Below are 23,768 nucleotides of genomic sequence, written 5' to 3'. Positions count from 1 at the left end.
AAGAACGATGGAGTGCAAAAGTCCTGCATTGTTGTGTAATTTTATGAATCTCCTATGAAACCCTTCATATGTTATAATACAGTCAGGACTTATGTGGAACGGGTTCAGATACATAGCTTTACCAACATATCCGCAGCCAACATCCAGCATACGCATTGGATGGTGAAATGGAGATATGTTTTATCAAAAAATCGTTTTGCATAGAACCCTGTGATGCTGAGTCACTTTTCACAGTTAAGTATGTACAAAAATACTTGGCACTCAAAAATGAAGAAGCAGTATATTCTTTATTTAGCATCCAGACAAAAATAGACTCATATCGTATGAACGTTTTCGGTCCAACAACGGACCTTCATCAGAAAGGTTTTTTTTTTTTTTCCTTTGGTAGAAAACTGCAAAAGATACAGATAGGGTAATAGATATCCTTAGGTGGTAGCAAAATCTATGCTGCTGGTATTATATAGAGGCTGGAGCACGAGTCTATCTGGTTGGAGTTGGATTAATGTGACTGGATAAAGCAGGGCTACAGGAATGGGTTAACAGCGCTAGGGGTGCAGGCTCTGCAAACAGATACAGCGTTTAGTGCCCGCAGGAGGAATCCAGGGTGCCGCAGAGCCTGCACCCCTAGCACTGTTAACCCATTCCTGGTGTCACTGTGCATCGGTCAACAATACAGCGCACTTTGCACAAGGAGAAGCTGTATGGGAGAGTGATGCAAAAGAAGCCGTTTCTGCAAGCACGCCACAAACAGAGTCGCCTGAGGTCTGCAAAAGAACATTTGGACAAGCCAGTTACATTTTGGAAGAAGGTCCTGTGGACTGATGAAACAAAGATTGAGTTGTTTGGTCATACAAAAAGGCGTTATGCATGGAGGCTAAAAAACACTGCATTCCAAGAAAAACACTTGCTACCCACAATAAAATTTGGTGGAGGTTCCATCATGCTTTGGGGCTGTGTGGCCAATGCCGGCACTGGGAATCTTGTTAAAGTTGAGGGTCGCATGGATTCAACTCTGTATCAGCAGATTCTTGACAATAATGTGCAAGAACCAGTGACGAAGTTGAAGTTACGCAGGGGATCGATATTTCAGCAAAACAATGATCCAAAACACCGCTCCAAATCTACTCAGGCATTGATGCAGAGGAACAATTACAATGTTCTGGAATGGCCATCCCAGTCCCCAGACCTGAATATCATTGAACATCTGTGGGATGATTTGAAGCGGGCTGTCCATGCTCGGCGACCATCAAACTTAACTGAACTGGAATTGTTTTGTAAACAGGAATGGTCACAAATACCTTCATCCAGGAACTCATTAATAGCTACAGGAAGCGACTAGAGGCTATTATTTTTGCAAAAGGAGGATCTACAAAATATTAATGTCACTTTTATGTTGAGGTGCCCATACTTTTGCACCGGTCAAATTTTGTTTAAATGCAGATTGCACATTTTCTGTTAGTACAATAAACCTCATTTGAATCCAGAAATATAACTGAGTCCATCAGTTATTAGATATATGAAACTGAAATAGCTGTTGCAAAAACCAAAATTGTTATAAAGAAAAAAAGATTAACATTAATAGGGGTGCCCAAACTTTAACATATGACTGTATGTCTGGCAGAAGTCTTGGAGTAACAGCCTAGTTAAGTAGCTTGGCAATTACCTGGAATAATAAACAACCTCCCTCGGACTGGATGACCAAGCTGTCACTCAACACACTGACAGCTCAGCACGCCCCTGTACCAGATTGGATGGCTGAGCTGTCAATAACTGCATCCCAAAGACACTAAGGGGTGGACCATGACAGCTCAAGTACTGATTCATGTCAGGTTACAGAATACTGCACATGCTCATTCATGTCAGGTTACAGAATACTGCACATGCTCATTAGTTTGACACCAGCAGTGTTCAGTAGCCTTCGGGTCGTTGATCAGAGTAGTTCAATCACTCTAGGTGTTGCATACATTTTTCTCTATTGGCCTCAACAAGATGCTCGGCATGCGTTTCATAGTACTTCTGAACTTAGCTGTAAGATCCATAAGTGATACTCCTTAACCCTTTCATCCTGTGGTGTGTGTGTGGCAGTTAAATATCTGTTTCAATTACTAAACGTGTTTTCAGAGAAAAATCACAGTGTGAGGATTAGAGAAGCCGCAGCTGTGAAGACTGAGGCGTTTGATGAGAAAAGTAACTGTGATGATAAGCAAAGGTTGCAGAAGACACCACAAAGACATTTGTACTAATTTAAAGCGTTAATGAGAACTTCCTCGCCATCACGCTGTTCTTCTATTGTTCCTAAGCAGTTGGTAGTCATAAAAACTGACTATTACATACACAAGTAATGTACCTGTTTGGTTTCACAAGTTTTCCCAAAGCTTTTAAGTTAAAAGAATGTGATCAATATTAGTGATTCAGTCAGAATTCTACATCGTAGCCTTAAATGGATGCATTGTAGCCAAGTGCAGGGTGTCCTGCTGTGTACTAAATGTAACAAGCCCTGTTAACAAGGTGCACATGAATATCCCCCAGAATCAAATGTAGAGTGCACACTTCTAAAATCACAATAGGTACATAGAACAACAATATATTGGTATACAGTTCCCAAATAATAATGCCATATAGTGCTCAGAAAATCAATATAAGTATCTCTTTAATAGCACTAGAAATACGCCCCATCCAGCAATTCCAGATATAGAATCTGTCAGTATCACATATTAACTTTTAATAATAACTAACAACAAAATAATAACCACAGATTCATTGTTATATTACTCCATTACTGAGAAATCAATTAATTGATAAGCTAATGAGGCAGAAGTGCTATTTGTAGATCAGAAGCCTTTGTCACTCCAGCTCTATTTCCTGCCCAGTGCTGCTTCTTCCTGCTTGACTGACAACCTCTATGTTGTATGACTTCAGGCAAAGGAGTTCGCAGTCAAGCAGGAAGTGCCAATGTTGGGAAAGGAGTTGTCCTGGAATGAGAAAGACTTCAGATTTACAATAACATTGCAGGCTCATTTGCATATCAATTCATATGCTGATTTCTCATTACTGGAGAAACCCACTGGCCATATAAAGGTATTGCTGGACTTGTCTTTGAAAAAGCTATGTGCCCATATAAATAGCTTAAGTAGTGAAGTCCTGCTGACAGATTCCCTTTAAGTAATATAACCTACATGTTAATACAAACCTATTTCAACACCCTCATCACCTCACTGTCCAATAACCTGAAATGTCTCTTTGACACTTTTCATTCTCTACTCAACCCAAGAGTACAGGCCCTAACCACGGAGCTCCGAACTGACGATCTGGCCAATTACTTCAAAGAAAAAATTGACCAGATCAGACAGGAAATTAATCACCTCATACCATGCACTGTCCTCCCTCCAACACTACATCTAGCTCACTCTCTGATTTTGAACCAGTCACAGAAGAAGAAGTAAGCAGGCTCCTTGCATCTTCTCGCCCAACCACTTGCACCAGTGACCCCTTTCCGTCACATCTCCTCCAGTCGCTTTCCCCTGCTGTCACCCCTCACCTAACTAAAATATTTAACCTCATTCTCTCTACTGGTATCTTTTCCTCCTCATTTAAGCATGCCATCATACATCCACTACTAAAAAAAAAAACATCCCTCGACCAAAACTGTGCTGCTAACTATAGACCTGTCTCTAATCTTCCCTTCATCTCTAAACTCCTGGAATGCCTGGTCCACTCCTGTCTTATCTGCTATCTCTTTGATAACTCTCTTCTCGACCCTCTCCAATCTGGTTTCCGCTCTTTACACTCTACTGAAACTGCCCTCACTAAAGTCTCTAATGATCTACTAACAGCTAAATCAAATGGTCATTACTCCATGCTAATTCTCTTGGATCTCTCTGCAGCATTCGACACTGTGGATCATCAGCTCCTCCTCACTATGCTCCATTCCATTGGCCTCAAGGACACCATTCTCTCCTGGTTCTCCTCCTATCTCTCTGACCGCTCCTTTACTGTATCTTTTGCCAGTTCCTCCTCCTCTCACCTTCCCCTTACTATTGGGGTTCCTCAAGGATCGGTTCTAGGCCCCCTCCTTTTCTCCTTGTACACTGCCCCTATTGGTCAAACAATCAGTAGATTTGGTTTCCAGTACCATCTCTATGCTGATGACACCCAATTATACGCTTCTTCTCCTGACATCACGCCAGCCTTTCTAGAAAACACCAGCGATTGTCTAAATGCTGTGTCTAACATCATGTCCTCACTATATCTGAAACTGAACCTGTCAAAGACTGAACTCCTTGTGTTTCCTCCCTCTACTAATGTACCTATAACCAACATTGACATTTCTGTGTGTGGTTCCACTATTACTCCCCAGCAACATGCTCGCTGTCTTGGGGTCATACTTGACTCCGAACTTTTCTTTTCCCCCCACATTCGATCACTGGCTCGCTTTTGTCATCTGCACCTCAAAAACATTTCTAGAATTCGACCTTTTCTTACTTTTGACTCCGCAAAAACTCTTACTGTTTCTCTTATTCACTCTCGTCTCGACTATTGTAACTCTCTTCTAATCGGTCTCCCTCTTACCAAACTCTCCCCTCTCCAATCCGTCTTGAATGCTGCAGCAAGGATCATATTCCTCACCAATCATTACACCGATGCCTCTACCTTGTGCCAGTCATTACACTGGCTACCCATCCACTCCAGAACTCAGTATAAACTTATTACCCTCACCCACAAAGCTCTCCATGGCTCAGCACCACCCTACATCTCCTCCCTTGTTTCAGTATACCACCCTACCCGCCCCTCCATTCTGCTGATGACCTGAGGTTAGCATCCTCAATAATCAGAACTTCCCACTCCCGTCTCCAAGACTTTACACGTGCTGCGCCAATTCTTTGGAATGCACTTCCCAGGTCAATACGATTAGTCCCCAATCCCCACAATTTTAAGAGTGCCCTGAAAACGCATTTATTCAGACTGGCCTACCACCTCAACACATTAACCTAATCTATCCCTGGGTGGCACAGTCAAAAGTTTTACCATAACTAGGTTCCCCGCATCATGTTCCCACATGCTTTATGCATCCATTAGCCCTCTGTGTCTGTACTGTTACACACTTAACATTATGGCTGGTCTAAACAATCAGGGCAACTGTTACCACCCACCTTTCGTGTCTACCTCTTTCCTCATAGACTGTAAGCTTGCGAGCAGGGCCCTCATTCATCTTGATATTTGTTATAATCTATGTGATTATTGTTATGCTGTAATGTCTATTGTCTGTACAAATCCCCTCTGAAATGTAAAGTGCTGCGGAATATGTATTATTATTATGATTATTACAAATGTTATTATATTTAGCAGTGCCATCCATCATCAGCTGTTCCTATCATCATTTAACTGTTCCATGCAAGATTCTTTTTGCTTCACTGCTTCACTTCTCATCCTGTGTATAATACAGGACATCAATTCCTGTTTTAGTAAATGACATAGAGAAGAAGGGGGCTGGCTGACACACTACTTAAGGTTATGGGCTTAAAGGAAACCTGTCATGTGAAAACCGCTATTAACATGCAGGTATGGAGTTAATCTGCAGGATAATAGCATTCTGAACCTGCATGGTGGCTGCTCTTTGAGCCCTGCTGCTGGGAGGAAATTAACTCTTTATTACTCCTAGCAGCATTTGAGTTTCAGTCACAGGAAGGAACCTGTGTGAAGTCAATCAGCGTTGCATGTATAGAGAGCAGCGGCTGTAACTGCTCCCCCGGCACTGACTGACCGGTTATTGCCGCCACTCTCTCTACACAGAGTGCTGACTGAACCTACGACGATGCCTCACACATGACTTAAACCAGAACACTGCCGAGAGGAATAAAGTTCATTTCCTCCAGGCAGTGGGGCTTAAAGTTTGGGCTCCAAGCAGGTTCATAATGCTACTTACTTGCAGATTAACCTCATATCTGCATTTTAATAGAATCATAGAATGTTAGAGTTGGAAGGGACCTCCAGGGTCATCATGTCCAACCCCTGCTCAATGCAGGATTCATTAAACCATCATAATAGCATTTATTCATGTGATAGGTTCCCTTTAAGTGGAAGATTCCCTCCTGTGTTGTTGAGCACAGGACCAAAAGCAAAGCGGCCAGGACCTGGTGTTAAGCAACTAACAGAGGACTGATGCACAAATATATAATTCCTATAACTAGAACATATTGCATATTTTCTCAACTATGGCTATGGCTTGGGCACATGGGAGACATTTATATTAAGGTTAGGCTTTGTGCTGATTAGATGAAGAACAGAGATCTTCTAGATATCAAGACGCTCTTGATATTCTTGCATTTGACTGAAACTATAAGTTGTTGTAGTTGATAACTAATTATACAAAAATAATTTTACCTATTAGAATTGTGCTAGACCCTATCTAATAATTTATCCTAGATAGTACATGTACATAATTTACATATTACTTTTGTTTAAATACATTTTGAAGCTCTTAACATAAAATACAGTAAGAAGGTTTGCTAACCCTGTAATATACAGTAAGAAGGATTTTGATGCATTTTGCTTATTTCTAGGTAGCAATTGATTTCACAGCATCGAATGGTGACCCACGGAACAGTTGCTCCCTGCACTATATCCATCCTTACCAACCCAATGAGTATCTCAAAGCACTGGTGGCTGTTGGGGAGATTTGCCAAGACTATGACAGGTAACATATGATTTGCTGCAGCGGCCTTCTCAGGGGATCCTATTATATATCACTCTGTAATTGTTTACAATGTCCTAATAACTGGCTTGTCGGTAGCATTATAATTATTTTCAAGAATCTTGATGCAAGAAGATGTTTATCCACCGCAACACCTCTACAGGTATTCCCCAAAGTCTGGCTTAAGGTTCCTTTTATACTAAATAATAAGCAGGCTCCATAGCCGAGTATCTCAGACTGTGAAGGTAACACAATCCAGTTTGTTATAAGCTGAGCGCTTGCTAGTCGACCTTGCTACAGTATACAAGGAGAAGCAGTCTGGCTTTTGATTATTTTCAATCAAATGTTACGGAATGACGCCTAATAATGTCTAGCACAATGTAGATAAGACATGAATATTTATTTGATAAAGTTGTATATTTGCAATTTTACAGTGCCAAGTACAATTGATCTGCTGTTTGGAGAGTGACTTGGCAAAGAAATCATTAAGTGCTTTACACTAGATGACAATACAAATATATCAGGAATAGGATACTGTAAGGCACTGTTCCCTACATTAACTACTGGCTTCTCTTCTGATTATTGACTGTTGTAAAAATGTTCGAATATGCAGGACAGAATAGCATTCTCATGTACAGGTGCGTCTCACAAAATTAGAATATCATCAAAAAGTTAATTTATTTCAGTTCTTCAATATAAAAAGTGAACCTCATATATTATATAGAGTCATTACAAACAGAGTGATCTATTTCACGTGTTTATTTCTGTTAATGTTGATGATTATGGCTTACAGCAAATGAAAGCACAATAGTCATTATCTCAGTAAATTAGAAAACTTTATAACACCAGCTTGAAAAATTATTTTAAAATCCGAAATGTCGGCCTACTGAAATGTATGTTCAGTTAATGCACTCAATACTTGGTCAGGGCTCCTTTGGCATCAATGCAGCATGGCATGTAGGCAATCAGTCTGTGGTACTGCTGAGGTGTTGTATGGAAGCCCAGGTTGCTTTCATAGCAGCCTTCAGCTCATCTACATTGTTGGGTCTGGTGTCTCTCATCTTCCTCTTGACAAAACCCCATAGATTCTCTATGGGTTTAAGGTCAGGTGAGTTTGCTGGCTAATCAATCACAGTGAAACTGTTGTTTTTAAACCAGGAATTGGTGCTTTTGGCAGTGTGGACAGGTGCCAAATTCTGCTGGAGAATTAAATTTCCAACTCCAAAAAGCTTGTTGGCAGAGGGAAGCATGAAGTGCTCTAAAATTTCCTGGTAGATGGCTGCACTGACTCTTGTCTTGATATAACACAGTGGACCTACACCAACAGATGACATGGCACGCCAAACCATCACTGATTGTGGACACTTCACACTAGACCTCAAGCAGCTTGGATGGTTTCCCCAGACTCTGGGACCTTGATTTCCAAGGTCTAGTGTGAAGTATCCACATTCAATGATGAATCTATTGTAGAAGTGCTGGTTCGTTCTTGTGGTCTAGGGTGTATTAGAGGGGGGTGAAATGTAGGTAAGTATATTAAGCAGTAAACAGAATATTAAATGGGTTAACCAGGCATTTATGTGGAAAACCAGTAATACTTTAAAAGGCAATTGAATTAACTGGATTACAGAGGGAGAATGTACACCACCAATGTCAGCAACTAAAATTTTGAGCCAGACTTTGATACAATCAGCCGGTGGAAGTTCACATGCACACAAACCATTTTATTCTAGTGAATAGTTTGCTAAAAGCTGGGCATAGATTGAAATAAAAAAGTATCAAGCATGTTGGCGCAGTGGTTAGTACTGTTATTTTTCAGCACCGGGGTCTTTGTTTAAATCCCACCAAGTACAACATCTGCCAGAGATTTGTATGTTTTCCTTGTGTTATCATGGGTTTCCTTTGGGTGCTCCGGTTTCCACCCACACCCCAACGACATAATGATAAGGAATTTAGATTGTGAGTGTCATGATCCCAGTGCAGGTTTTTGACCTGCACGTCAGGGGTTAATGTCTTGAGCTCAGTGCAGGCTTTGACCTACACGCCTGGGGTTAATTATTATGGCCTCTCTTTGGTTCAGGGAGAGCTTTTTATAGCCCTGAGAAACTCCAATCCCTGTCAGTTATACTTTTGCCTTTGGCTGAGTGTTTTGTCCCCTGTGTGCCTATTCGTTGTCTTATAGCTTGCTTATATGGTTCTGATCTGGTTCTGTCCCCCGTTGTGAGTTTGCCTGTTGATTCTGTACTGTATATCTGCTTCTCTGGTTTCTGACTTCTTGGCTACGTCTTGACTATCCATTCTGTCTAGCCCTTTGGTAATTGTCATGCTATCTCGTGCTTTGACCCTGGCCTGATCTGGTTTATGTCCCTGTTTATGCCAATTAGTAACTTTGTTCTGTAGTTACCATTCTAGGAGTTTTCCTGCAGCTTCTAGCTCTCTGGAGTTTAGGCCACGCCCCCAGCAGTCACGTGCTTCAGGTCCTGCAGGTCTGAAGCACGCATCTTCTCTGCTGCTGCCCGCTCCACAGGTATCTCTGAGCACAGTTTGTCTTACTCAGGACACACGCACTGGCTCAGTGAGCAAGTGCAGTGCGGTGTTGCTGACAGTGAGCCCCAAAGAGGACGGTGATGATGTCAGTAAAGTGCTGCAGAAATTAAATGGTGTTGCATAAGCGAATAAAATAAATGAAAATAATTTGAGATGATAATTTATGTCAGGCCACACACATACTGTAGCTTCAACAATTCCCTATACTATCTTACTGTAAGCACCTCTGCTGGTTTACTCATTTCTCCATGATCCACAACCATGTGTCCTGTTGAGGATCTGAATGTCAGAAGAACATTGCATTTAGCTTCTCTTTCTTCACTCAGATTTGGGCAGAAGAAGAATTAGAAGTCTACAGTGATAAATTGTAATCAAATATGAACCTTGCCAACCTATACTATTGGACCACAGAGGTAGCCAAGAATCGCAATCGACTGTGAATTGAGTGACACCGTACATGCTCAACCACAGCTTTATTCAAACTCCTCCACCCTTCGGTTGTGCAGCAAAAAATGGAAGCCTCTGATCCCTTTTTTTAGTGAGGCCATTAGTGATGAGACATTTATCACCTGTCCTCTGGATATTTTGTTTTATTTAGAAGATACCTTTTTATAGATCTTATTATGGAAGTTAATATAAGGGAGCACCATGTTCAGAAACTTTATCTTTTGGTCAGAGAAAAGAAAAGACACAGACAACCTTTTAATCATTGAGTAATAACATACTGTAAATAAATGTTGCAGATTTGCTCACCATTTATGAAGCTAAATTCTCTACTTTTCTTATTTTCAAAATTTTTTACAATTTTTATCCCACTTCTAAAGTGCTGAATTAAAACTGTTAAACACAGTGAAAAAAGTTGGTCCAGCACTGCCATAAATCTTAATTTTATTTATTTATTATCACTTGAAAACATGGTACAGTGGTTCACATGAATTCTTACGTGTTTCAAGCGCAAATCTTTTTTTGTCATATATTCTATGACTAGGAGTGATGAGCACTGAAAATGCATAAGAAATCATGTGGACCACTGTACCAATGTGATGCTGGCTATCATCACTTCTCACAGTCAAGCCGTGAGGCACGAGAGTCAAGGAGTCCAGCATCAAATTCCAAGCGTGCACGTCAAGGGCAGAAGGGCAAGACAAAATAGAAAACAGGTCACAGTCCAAAGTGAGCAGTTCAAAACAGTGCGGATTGAGATAAAGGGGCAAAGGCAAGGTCCGACGTCAGGAACCAAAAGATCAAAACAGCAGAACACTAAAGCAAAGGGCACGCACTCCACCAAGCAAAGCTACAACTGACATAGGTCTGACCATTGCCAGCCAGCTAAATAGCCAGGGATCACTCTGAAAAGGTGACACCTGGAGGAAGCGCAACTTGTATTTGTAATCCCAGCATGCCCCAGCCCCTGAATGGGTGGCTGGACTATCCTTAGTCATGAGGATAGTCAGTATGCTCCAGTTCCTGATTGGGCAGCTGGGATATCCCATTAACTATACTGACAGCTATTGGGCGGCTGAGCTGTCACTCACTGCATGCCTAGGACACAGTGAGTGGCATATTCATGATAACCATTTTATTAAATTATATAAAATTAAGAAAATTTAAGTTTTATCGAGGTGCTAGATCAATTTTTTTTTTCCAAAGCAATAACTATGTAGTGCTTAATTCACCCTGTGGTTTTAAGCTCTTATTATCAGGCTTCCCCATAGATCACAACTGGTCACTGGTGGTCCTAGTAGGGGGATGTTTTGCCAAAAGTTCCATCTAACAAAAAAGGAATGTCCAAAATGCATTATTAATTTAAAGGGGTTGTCTGGTCTAAAGCTACCTGCAGTCAATCTATGTGACTGCACACTTGTTAATCCTCACATCGCATGCACTTCACACTGTGGTATGCATATTCCAGGCAATATTCCAACAAGATGGGTGAAGCCTCACTCAATGCAAATGTAGTTGAAATGTGTCCGAGAGTATGCATATCACAGACACCATCAATGGAAAAATCTCACAGCATGCAGCGCATACGTTTTGAGGATTCACAAATCTGCAATAACATAGAGTGACTGCAGACTAGTAGTTTTAGACCTGACAACCCCTTTAAACTTTAACACCAACAGTCATCATATAGAGCTACATGAGTTTCACCCAGCTATATTGCAAATTGTCTCAAGAGGACTAGAACTCTAGTGCCACTTTTTGGAAGCAGCAATCCTAAAAGTCAATATCGACTTTCTACCCCTTAGACCACAAACCAGCTACAGTATATTAGAAGTTTACTTGGAGCATGACTTTTCTCTGGAAATTACACAAGGGGTATATAGTCACTTGTAAGTTTGCACATAATGTGAGGTTTCTATCAATTCAATTCCATTTACATTAGAATTCCATGATAACTAACACAAACATGTAGTAGTAACATGAAACATGACCTCATGACCTAGTAAAGACTACCGAGAGTTACACAGCTTTAACAGCACATCCATAGATTGTATAAACCAATAATTTATTCAACACAAAGAACGCAAGGCTGTAATGGCATATCCATAGATGAGACTCACACGGAGACACCACAAGCCTTCCAAGTAGGGTCAAGTACAATGAGAGGATTAACAGAAAAGCTGGATAAAATGAGACAGAAGAGCGAAGTCCCATCCCAATTATTCAGTCAGGATTCTAGTAAACATACTCATAAATAGAATGGCACATACTAGATTGTCATTAAGTTTGCATTGGGGAACGTAGTTACTTTAAGAGAGCTAAGCACAGTGTGAACAATCAAAACATATGTACAAAGCACACAGGATGTCAGCAAGATCAGAGCACTCTGCTGGAGGGATGCACAATGCAGAAAACTGACTATTTGCACCTGCTGTAGGGAACGTTGCCTGCTACCGCATCTTGACAGAGCGGTAAAAAAAAAATCACTGAAGAAGATGTTGTAAATTCTTTTTATCCTACCCTAGGAATCTACCTAATGCTACTCCATGTGGCCAGCATAGTGAGCACAAAAAAGAATAACGTTTTACTCTATATTTCCAGCCAGATACATAGATTCATAGAATGAAACAATATAATACTAGAGTCTTCTTTGCCAAATCTATTAAGGACTGTAGAGGGCCAGCAAAATGATAGGAGCTGAAAACTTTTTGATGATATAAGGAAACTACTAATGCACCGTAAACAGCATTGTATTCTGCCATTTTATCCAGGACTATTATTTTTTTCATGGGCCTAAGAACTTACCGTTAGGTAGCTGCCAATTAGCCACTTATTGTGCCAGTTGCCAGTCTCTTCCAGCTCAAAACAGTCGATTCCTCGGCTTCCGCTGATGTCACATAGAAGCTGCTTCTCTTCTGTGCTGCTCTGTCAATGGGACACGACTGCCGATGTCATGCTGATTGGCAGCTGCATAAGTAAGGGGGAGATGGCTGTCAAGCAGCACATTGTCAGCAGTGACTCCATATCAACAGAAGAGGAAGAACTGCTCTGTTGACATGAAGCAACAGAATCGCCAGGAGCCATCAGTGATCACTCTGAGCCGGCACCGGGCAGAATAGACAGATATACAAATATCAAAGACTGACGGTCTCTTCCACACAGAAAAACAGGTACAAGCTAAGAGAGCCACTTCCATATGTAACTAACTGTGACGTCCGTCTGCGGTCTGGGCTGCAGCCGGACAACACCCCGAGAAACACTGATACCCTTTACCCCTATACAGGGATCTGGATTTATAGCAGAGCCCAGGAGGCGCTGTCTGAATAGGACCAGTGGCCAGAGCAGGACGGTCGCCAGAAAGGTGTTCCAAAACAGGACAAAAACGTAGTGGTATCCGGGTCTAAACCAGTCGGGCAGCAATGTACAAAAACAGTAGACAGTAGCAGAGTCAGAAGTCCAGGCCAAGGTCAGAGTCATAAACCAGGAGGGCAGCAGAGGTACAGAATCGTTAGGCAGAAGCAGAGTCAGAAGTCCAGGCCAAGGTCAGAGTCAGTCAACTATAGCAATTCACACAGTAACACACAGGGGAACCAAGAATATATCCAGCGGCTTGCAAGCCCAGTCCCAAGGTATTTGAGGGATCAGGTCATCCCTCACAGGCTCCCGGGCTGATGATGTCATCAGGACCGCCCCCAGGACCAGACCTGATGGCGATGCACCAACCCCTTCATGACTGACAGAGGAGCGGAGTCTGCATCCACTAGACGCCTGCGCAGAAGCCCTTTCACTGTTGCCGCCATCACTCGGGCGCGAGCCACGGCGCCTCCTAGTGGCTGAGGGCGGAACAGCAGGCCCCGAGTTCGACGACGACATGTCAGTCCGGCGCCTCCTGGTGGCCGATGCCTGGACAGCAGGCCCTGAGCCCGAGGGCGGAGTGACAGTCTGTCGCCTCCTAAAGGCTGAGGGCGGAACAGCAGGCCCCGAGTCTGACGGCAACGTGACACTAACAAAATAAAGCTGCACTCTGTAACGCTGTAGTATGCAAACATGGAATATATGAAATTGGAATTGCATTGCTGCTCTGGGAAAAAAGTTAAAATGAAGGTACTTAGTGCTTAAATTGGCCATTTCATGTGTGGCCAACAGCCATCTACAAGGTGACCTTCTTTGCTGGGAACCTAACCTAATATGATACTTCTCCTGGACTGATAGCCTACATTTATATGGGTAAGTAGGAAATGCACAGGTTAATGGATGGAGTGCTCAGTCAGAGAGTCTATGTATACAAATATCAAAGACTGACTGTCACTTCTAAACAGAGAAACAGGTGTGAACAGGTGCAAGCTAAGCGAGCCACTTCCATATGTAACCAACATATAAAATCTGCAGTGCTGCTCTAGACAAAAAGTTATAATGAAGATACTTGGCACATAAATTGGTGTATTCATGTGTGCACAAGTGGCTCTTCTCTTAGCTTGCAACTGTTCAGATCTGTTTTTCTGTTTGGAAGTGACAGTCAGTTTTTGACATTTCTATACATAGGCTCTCTGACTGAGCACTCCAACCATTAGCTTACGGCAGTTTTAATCACAGCTTGATCCTACCTACTAACATAATTATACAAAATGAAAAGGCAAGGGGAAACTAGAGTTTTTTATACTAAAATATATTTAATAATGTAACAATACAGGTAAAAACAACTATAAAATATAAAGAATGACAGATAGGTAATAAGGTAAAAAGCAGAAAATATGTTTATCACCACAATGGAATGGATATACATAGGTGGGCAAAGTCTAAATAATGGACACCATGGTCCTATCCACATAAGGTAACATCCACAAATGGTCACAAGTATCTACTATATAATCGTCTAATTCTGTCTGCTTGTAGCGGAAATCCTGCATCGCTGATTGGTTGTGGCCCGCCCGGGCGCGACCAATCAGCGACAAGCGCAGTCCGGCCGCGAATTGGCGTGGAATTTGAACAACACACGCCACCGCTACGGTCGGGAGATCTGCTGCGCTAGCCGCTGATCTCCTGACAGCTGCCGCGGGTCATCTCCTGCCGCATGGATTTGCCGCAATCAGCGATATTGGCGTGGAATTTAAAGAGGATCTATCACCCCATTTTTTGGCCTATCAGCTGCAACTACTACCTTTAGGTGCTTATCTACAGCATTCTGTAATGCTGTAGATAAGCCCCCAATGAAACCTGAAAGATAAGAAAAAAGAGTTAGATTATACTCACCCCAGCGTTCGGTCCAGTCCAATGGGTGTCACCATCCTGTCTGGCACCTCCCATCTTCATACGATAACGTCCTCCTCCTTGCTTCTCCCTCATCTCCAGCGCACGCGTACTTTATCGGCCCTGTTGAGGGCAGAGCAGAGTAATGCAGTGAGCAGGCGCCGGACCTCTCTGACCCTCAATAGGGCAGATAAAGTAAGCGTGCGCAGGAGCCAAAGGAGAAGCAAGGAGGAGGACATCATCATATGAAGATGGGAGGTGCCAGACCGGACCACGACACCCACCACCCCCGCCCCCCGGTGAGTATAATCTAACGTGTTTTTCTTATTTTTCAGGTTTCAACGAGGGATTTTCTACAGCATTACAGAATGCTGTAGATAGGCCCCTGATGGCGGTGGCCCCAGCTTATGGGGCAAAAATGGGGTGACAGATTCCCTTTAAATAAACTACATACATATTCTAGAATACCTGATGCGTTAGAATCGGGCCACCATCTAGTTTCAAAATAAATGGAACAGCACGGTTTCAGTCACCGCTCTGTGTATAGAGAGCGGCGGCTGTAATAGCACCCCGGCACTGACTGACAGCCGGCCCTAATGCGTAGCTGCTGTCATCAGTGCGCCACCCCAATCACTGAATTCCGAACCATGTTGGGGGGGAATAAAAGTTATTTCCTCCAAGCAGTGGGGCTCTAAGTGTGGACACCGGGCAGATTCAGAATCCTATTAAACTGCAGATTAACCCTATATCTGCAGATTAATAGCGTTTTTTTTACCAGATAGGTTTCCTTTAGAACAGGAGTAAAAAAAAGCGAAAACAGCAAAATGCAAAATTATATGTTAACATGCGGCAATATTTAGTTAAATAAATAGTTAATCTGTAACTACTAAAGAGTAAGTACACACAAAGCGCATTTTGATAAATTTTGACATTTATACATATGTTCCACTTTTACTTGCACTAATAATATGGAGCAACATGCTCAAACAAATCCAATTCTTCACTAACCTAATTGCACAGATTCTTACAGACAATATTCCCTATTTTATGTCTCTCATTTTCCCGTTATCTGTCATACTTTGGCCCTATGCCACGGGATAATATTACCAAACCAGTGTAGGAGTTATTGATTAAGCACAATTACTTCCTCTTGTTTCGTGGTGTATCAAGGTCAACGCATAATATCCTCACTTTCCGTCATATTTGGTTCATATTCTGTGTCAACCTGTAAACCTTGATCTTGGACTTCAAAGGTTCTGTCATTGAGCGGCTTGATGAAAGCGCCTGGCAGTAACACTCGGGACAAAAGCAGAATTATTCAATTCACTTGCTGAAATAATAATATCGGTTTCTATATGGAGCTGACAAGACCACATAATAAGAGCTGATTGACAGCCTTTCCACTGTAGAAAGCAGTGATTGTGATCTGCCTAGGAAGCGAGCCCCCCGCAGACATCACACCTGCTTAGCCGAACACTGCGCTAAATCAGAGATGACATGTGGTATCGAGCGGCAGCGGCTGCTGGAGAATTTTCGGAAGTAGAGATGTCAATCAGAATATTCCGTCAAGCTGTTATAAGACAGCTCACATCTCTTCAGATGGATCTGTTATTTTATTCATTTAACTAAAGTAAAAATAAAAAGGTAAAAAAAAAAAAGTGCTGTAACATTTCTATTACAATGTGCGACTTATTCTAAGCTGAGGAGCTAAGGTAATGATTACCCAGGACGCAAATCAATGCTGATCCGTGTGAAAACAAGACGTGTCATAGAAGAGGAAGCATGTAATTTACACTGAAAATGGATCCCTATCTGCACCAAAGATTTCAGCTAATCCAGTTTAATACCTGTCAAACACTGGCTGTGATGTAATTTGTGTACCTGCCATCCTTTCTGTACACTGAACAAAGGCAACGGCAAAGAGAATTTTGCTTTTAGATCTATTGATACAAGTTGTAACAGTTATAATAAAGGGTTTTACCCATCTCTTAAAGCGCTCGGCTTTTCCTATAATGGATGGAGATGTGTATTCACTAGAGTTGAGCGACTTTGGTCGGATCGGGTTTCGTGAAACCCGAATGAAACAAAATAAGTTTCAGATGAAACTCGTCCGACTAGAGCAAAAAAAGTTGGAGTTTCGTCCGACTTTTATTTCCCATTGATTTGCATTGGGGTCGGGTTTCGGACGAAACTCCGACTTTGTTTTGCTCTAGTCGGATGAGTTTCATCTGAAACTTATTTTGTTTCATTCGGGTTTCACGAAACCCGATCCGACCAAAGTCGCTCAACTCTAGTATTCACTATTTCAGCTAAATAGGACATTTAAAGGGGTATTCTCAAGTTTGGAAGTCATCTCCTAGGAGAGGTGATAACTTCCCAAACTCTGGAGGTCCAACTGCTGGGACCCCACTATTCCCGGGTACCGCGACGCTGAAGAACTCTGAGAATGGAGCAACAGTCAATCATGCGCACTGCTGCTCCACTCATTCTTAGCGAAACCACAGGAGATGATCTATCACTGTGTTGGTTGGTCTTCGGCACTCCCATAAAAATGAATGGAGTGGCAGAGTGTATGATCGACCACCGCTCCTTTCACCTGGGGCTCTTCCATCCTGAGACACCGTTAAGGGGAATCTGTCACTAGGTTTTTGATACCTCATTTGCAAGGGTTGCCAACTTGATTTTTAATTCTTTCTGGACAACTTATGAAAAATCACGGGCGGACAATATTTTTTACAGACACATTGGAAATCAATAATAAATCATTATGATTATAAGTGATCCATGCCTACAGCCCATTATTCTGATATGAGACATCACTTCAAAGTGTAAAATTATAATTACAATCTAAATAATCTGTATAAGTTTCTTCAGCTTAAAAAAAATTATGGACGCATTAAATATTTTTTTTATAGACAGGGAAAAAAAATTGTCCTATTTTTACAGGCTATTGTCAACCCTGCTCCTCTGAGAGCAGCATAATCTAGAGAAAGAGAAGTGATATGCCACATAGTTTACTGGGTATAGCAGTTGTGATACAGTCAGAGATTTTAGATGTAGCAGAGCACAGAAAGCTAACCCCGCCCAGACCACAGCTTTTGTGTACATTGTCTATTGATAAGCTACTTATCAGAGGCGGGGTCAGAGTTGGACCACTTGGCATGTGAGCTTTAGTCCTTTAGTGATAATCTCCTTCTGATAAAACACTCATTGTATTGAAATAACAGCACACAGCCTAATAAGAGACACATTGTTGAAATCAATATCTCAGCCCCACCTCATGCTGCCCTTAGATAAAATAGCAAATACCTGCTGACAGATTCTCTTTAAGAATTCTAACTCAGGATAACTGGTTACAACAGTGGAAGTCACAATAATCTGTAGCTTATCACCCATCTTTTAAATTAGTAATAACTTGCTAATATGGGAAAAACCCTTAAAGTTTGGCTGGAGAGTAGGGCTAGTCCAGGTACTCATGTTCTATGCGGTGGCACTATTATATATCAAAGCACCCACACAAAGGTATGACCATGGTGATGCCAACTCTTCATGGTAGGGAAATGCTCTTACTAGTTGCTTCTACCTCTATTTTTAATATGAAATGCACTGCCACTGAGACAAATTCCAGGAGAATGCTGTACGATTGCAGTGGTTTTATTCAACGCGTTTCAGGGGTCTCATGCCCCCTTCATCAGGAAATACCAAGGGGGCATGAGACCCCTGAAACGCGTTGAATAAAACCACTGCAATCGTACAGCATTCTCCTGGAATTTGTCTCAGCGGCAGCGCGGAATATAACTACGAATTCCCTTTGGATATATAATTTCTTCTGATCACTAAGGACCTGTGGATCTGCAGCAGCCACTACCTACATGCTCTTATCTCATCCTAACCAGGTGGGCAAATTTCATGATATACTCTATCCTTTGTAACGTGGATAAGACCCTATTGCGCTTTTTGTCTCCCCCCCTTTTTTTGCAATAATATCAAATGCAAGCATATGGCATATAAACAGAGCTTTTGCATGATGGGTCACCACTTTAAGTGTGGGTTCCACTCAAACCTACATTTGTAGACTTACTGTACCTAACAAAACACAGTCATTTTGATGGTAAGCCTCCTGTCTATAATTTGGTGGCGTGTGTGTCTTGAGCTGCGTAATGTGAAGTATTGGAATATAATACCTGGGTACTCCCTTGAGAGGAATGTAGCTGTTAGGGAATATATGGTATTCCCTAATGACCAATGTATCATTGCATAACTAAGATAATGCACTGTGCGAATAGCTTCTTCAGAGAGAACTGAAACTCTGGTGCCACCTATTGGAAGTCTAAATCCTAAAAGTCAATATCGACCCTTTAATGGGTCTTTGCCACATGACTTAGGGTAAGAGTGGCGGATGTAACTGTGCCCCCGATACTGACAGCCGGTTCCAATGCAGAGCCAGTGTCAGTCAGTCCTGGGGGCGCGATTGCAACTGCTGCTCTGTATACTCAGAGCAGTGACAGATCCCGTACTGATGCCGCCCTGTGACTGACACGGAACGCTGCCGGGGAGAATAAAGTTCATTTTGTCCCCACAGCGTTCGACTAAGTCCAGGCGCCGGGCAGTTTCATAACACTATTAACCTGAAGATTAACCCCATATCTGCAGGTTAACAGGGTTTTCCTGGTCACAGGTTCCCTTTAAATGTACAGTATTTAGGTAGAGATTGAACCCACACTGAAGTTTGGTGGAGTGTATTGTGGGAATTGTTTATGACCAGCTACAGTACAGTGATCATTAGTAACCCAGTGGGTGAACGTTGATAGTTGCATACAGATTTTAACCACCCGTTAACGTGATCTCCATAAGGATGATAATTCCCTTTAAGTGGGCTATGCTACTAATTGCTGTACTTTGCAATGAAGGCTTCATTTATGTGAGCATGCTTTTATACATTCTAGCACACACCTAGAAAAAACACGGGCAAATGTATCAGTTCCAGCAAATTACTATTCTCTAGGTCATTTATATTCCTTTCTGAAGAGGATGTGGGTCCTGCTAACTTAGTAAGCTAATTGCATAAAAGTAATATAGTCAACAAGTTTTAATCCCTGTGGACTTATGTGGTGCCCCTGAGGGTTCAGTCGCCACAGAGGTACTGCACCTCCTCCTGAGGTGTGATACCCCACTATCAAGGTAAGGTGGAGACACCTGACCACACTCCAACACCTGCACCCAGCACAGACACTTTAGAATAGCAGAGCACCCTGTAAGTCAGCTGCTTTGGTTCACAAAGGGTGCTGGGGAAGCGGGTGGAGCTTAGACTGCACAAGAGAGCGGAAGAAGATTAGGAAAGGGTCAGTGAGTGAGAGAAGATCCCCAGAGAGGGATGGAGTGAAAGCAAGTGCTGCAGCAGACTCCTGTGATCTGGAGCTGTTGGCAAGGGAAAGAGCAAGAGAAAGCCTAATTCTTCAGAAAAGAGATTAGTACGGAACGTGGGGAGAAGAGAACTGAGGACAAGGGTGAGCGCATAGGCCTTCCTTAAGTTAAAGCGCATGGTTCGGAGTCCGAAGTTGTATGGATTCTGATGGTCCTGCAGCAGAAACCGGAGGAATAGAAGTTGTCACCACTTTATTCCCAACTAAGACTCCGGGGCACAATAGCAACGTGTGTGAGCCAGGACCTGAGAGTAGGAAGTCCCCGAAGCGGGCTACAGCTATCTGCCTTATGAGTGGAGTTCCAAGTAACATCTAGAAGGAGGAACTTGAGTTTAATTCACAACTACAAGTACTTCAGTTTAGGCGTTAGTGAGGAGACGTTCAGGAAAGGCATATGTTGGAGGAGTGCTGGAAAGGTGTACTCTATCTTGCCTGGGAGTTGGCTGAGCCCCTGACCTGGAGGACACGGCATCGAAGTGGGCACCTGTATGCGCAACAGATTGAGTAAAGCCTTGGAACTACAAGTCCTTGTGTCCTCCACTTATTCCTGCGCCACTCGTCTAGGACTGCTACATCTCTGTGCCTAACACTGCATCATCTACCTCAACACCTATTACTACTGCCCTGGGACTACAGCTCCACCTCTGGGGAGCTTCAACATCATTGCTGCACCACACCATTTGTCCCAGAGAAGCAACCCTTCAGTGCTGGCCAAACTGACCAGAAACCACAGGTGGCGTCACGAATCATCGCAATAACTTTATCCCCATCACTCTACCCCTTTTACATTGACTGCCTGAGGCCACGGACCGGGTCACTGCCACTGTGACATCTCCCATTGAAATCAACGGGCCCGGCACCGAGTACCCCACGGCCTCTGGGGGTGAGTCACTTAGCTTGTCAGCTTTTTAAACTCCCAAATCAATGTTGCATTTAGCATTATGTTAAATGACTTGGTTTTAACCCTTTGCACTAAATTTACTCATATATGCGACCACATAATTACCTGATATCACTTAGAATTGGTCTTCTAAAAGATTTGAATAAAAACTTCTTAGGATATGGCCCCAGGGAGGATATGACAATATAACTTTTATATTTATTTAATGGACTCTATCAGCAGAACATGACTGTTCAAACCAAGCACATACACTCAGTGCATCATTGGCATGAACGAATGGTTTAATGCACCTTCCCACTTACGTTTTTGGATAAACCTCCTCCGCCTTCTCTTCATTGATTGACAGCTCTGACTTTACAGAGAAGGGTAGAGATGGAAGGAAAACAAATATGGTAAGGTGCACTAAGTTTTTTGCCCATACCAAGAGTCCACTACTTTAACAACCCCTTCTAAATCCCTATATTAATCCCCTAAGTAAAAATAAGAAAACTTGTACTCACTTGCGGTGCAAGAGTTGATCCAGTGGTGTTAGCACTGGCTCTCCCAGGGATCATGTGACAATACTATGTCAGGTGATCCCTGCAGCCAATCAGTGCTGGCTTCACCCTCCTCTTTTATACACGTAGTTGACATCTGGAGCTAGTGACAGCTGCGGCTGCTCTCTCACATCCTCCATATGTCTTGATTTGTCCGAAGGAGAGGAGAGTGAAGCCAGCACTGATTGGGGAGTGGTGTAATGTGGCCAATTCGAGCCTAACTGACAACTAAGAGGTGTTTCATGGTTTCAGAAGCTCTATGGAAGCAATTTAGGGCCATTAAATTTTATGATAGCGGCACGGTGGCTCAGTGGTTAGTGCTGCAGCCTTGCAGCGCTGGGGTCCTGGATTCGAATCCCACCAAGGACAACATCTGCAAGGAGTTTGTATGTTCTCCCCGTGTTTGCGTGGGTTTCCTCCGGGTGCTCCGGTTTCCTCCCACATTCTAAAGACATACTATTAGGGAATTTAGATTGTGAGCCCCATCTTGGACAGTGATGATAGTGTGTGCAAACTGTAAAGCGCTGCGGAATATGTTAGCGCTATATAAAAATAAAGATTATTTTGATAGAAGAAACTTCGTTCAGCACACCGGCATAAATGAAAAAAACTTTATTAGGCTAATATGCCATATTAAAATGCAAAAAACACCTGACGCGTTTCTGGTGCACAAAGGCACCCTTAGTCATAGGTAAATAAAAACAAAATGCATAGAAAAATATATACAGGTTACAAACCAATCACAAAGCATGCAATTAATTACAAAAAGTGGCAACTTTGTGATTGGTTTGTAACCTGTATATATTTTTCTATGCATTTTGTTTTTATTTACCTATGACTAAGGGTGCCTTTGTGCACCAGAAACGCGTCAGGTGTTTTTTGCATTTTAATATGGCATATTAGCCTAATAAAGTTTTTTTCATTTATGCCGGTGTGCTGAACGAAGTTTCTTCTTCTTGTGGACATCTGCTGTGCTCACCAGCGAATTCGTGCACCCACCTGTGGATTAATGAACTCAGCCCAAAGTGGTTCTCATTTGGATGCGATGCAAGCTCCCAGTCCTCCCTCTCCTGCATTATTTTGATAGGTTCCCTTTAAAATACAGTGTATTATGTTGCTTATCTCAGAATTATCTACATTATTTAGAATTAGATTTCTCTTCATGGTTTTAGAACCAAGTTGCTGTAATGTTTCACGTCATTGTGTGAAATGATCATGTAACTGTCATGTATTTTATTGTTTTTTTCATAGTGACAAAATGTTTCCTGCCTTTGGTTTTGGTGCCAGAATACCTCCAGATTATAAGGTAATTTATTTTAATAGTTACCACTTATTTAAAGGGAAAGTAGAATCAGTAAATGACCTATAGCTTAAATCAGGTTTTTATGGGATGTACTTTAAAAAAAAAAAAAATAGCAGTTTTCTTTTCATATTAAAATCTGAATATATGGAAAAAAATAAAAAATCTTGCTCTTGCAATTTTTTTTCACAGTAGTCACTAGGTCAATTCTAGACTCACATTTCTTGTTCTTTTAGGAAGAGTTTAAAGGAGTCAGCTCTATACGCAAATAATAACACAAGGTCCACCATTCACAATAGGTTGTGTCCCACCATTACAATCACACAAGCCTTTATAGAGTGCACGAATGCAAACACATCAGATAACAGTTACATCTGTAATTATGCTCCAACTCTGTAATTTGCACCCAAGTGATCATTTATCAAACTTTTATTCATAGCTTGCACAAATTCTAAAATGATCACCAATAACTAATATATTATATGCAACACTGTTGCCTTCATCTGTCATGAAGGAAGCCTTCCCTATTAAATTATAGGAGTGTGTTTTTGGCTTTTTTATTATTTTATGGTTAAGTTGTATCTGTTGCATGGGCTTTTTTCAATTTTGTAATTTTGTTTTCAATTTCTACCACAAATATACACTATATTTTTATTTCTAGATCTGCATTTACCGTAAGTGT

The 23,768-nt window shown here is 42.0% G+C and overlaps 1 protein-coding gene across 2 annotated transcripts in view; it reads left to right on the top strand.

The window, feature by feature from the left end:
* CPNE4 (copine 4) overlaps positions 1-23,768 on the top strand; it is a 662,462-nt gene that overhangs the window by 566,383 nt on the left and 72,311 nt on the right. For both annotated transcript variants that reach the window (XM_073569453.1, XM_073569446.1), the window contains 2 exons: positions 6,561-6,694; positions 23,038-23,092. In XM_073569453.1, the coding sequence (XP_073425554.1) occupies positions 6,561-6,694; positions 23,038-23,092 (189 nt within the window). The remainder of the gene's footprint in view (positions 1-6,560; positions 6,695-23,037; positions 23,093-23,768) is intronic.

This window comes from Dendrobates tinctorius, unplaced genomic scaffold, assembly GCF_039654945.1.
Source record: "Dendrobates tinctorius isolate UK_male_01 unplaced genomic scaffold, ASM3965494v1 ptg000005l, whole genome shotgun sequence".
Classification (NCBI taxonomy): domain Eukaryota; kingdom Metazoa; phylum Chordata; class Amphibia; order Anura; family Dendrobatidae; genus Dendrobates; species Dendrobates tinctorius.
The sequence above is the reverse complement of the archived record's forward strand: the minus strand, read 5'-3'. Positions and strand labels throughout refer to the sequence as shown.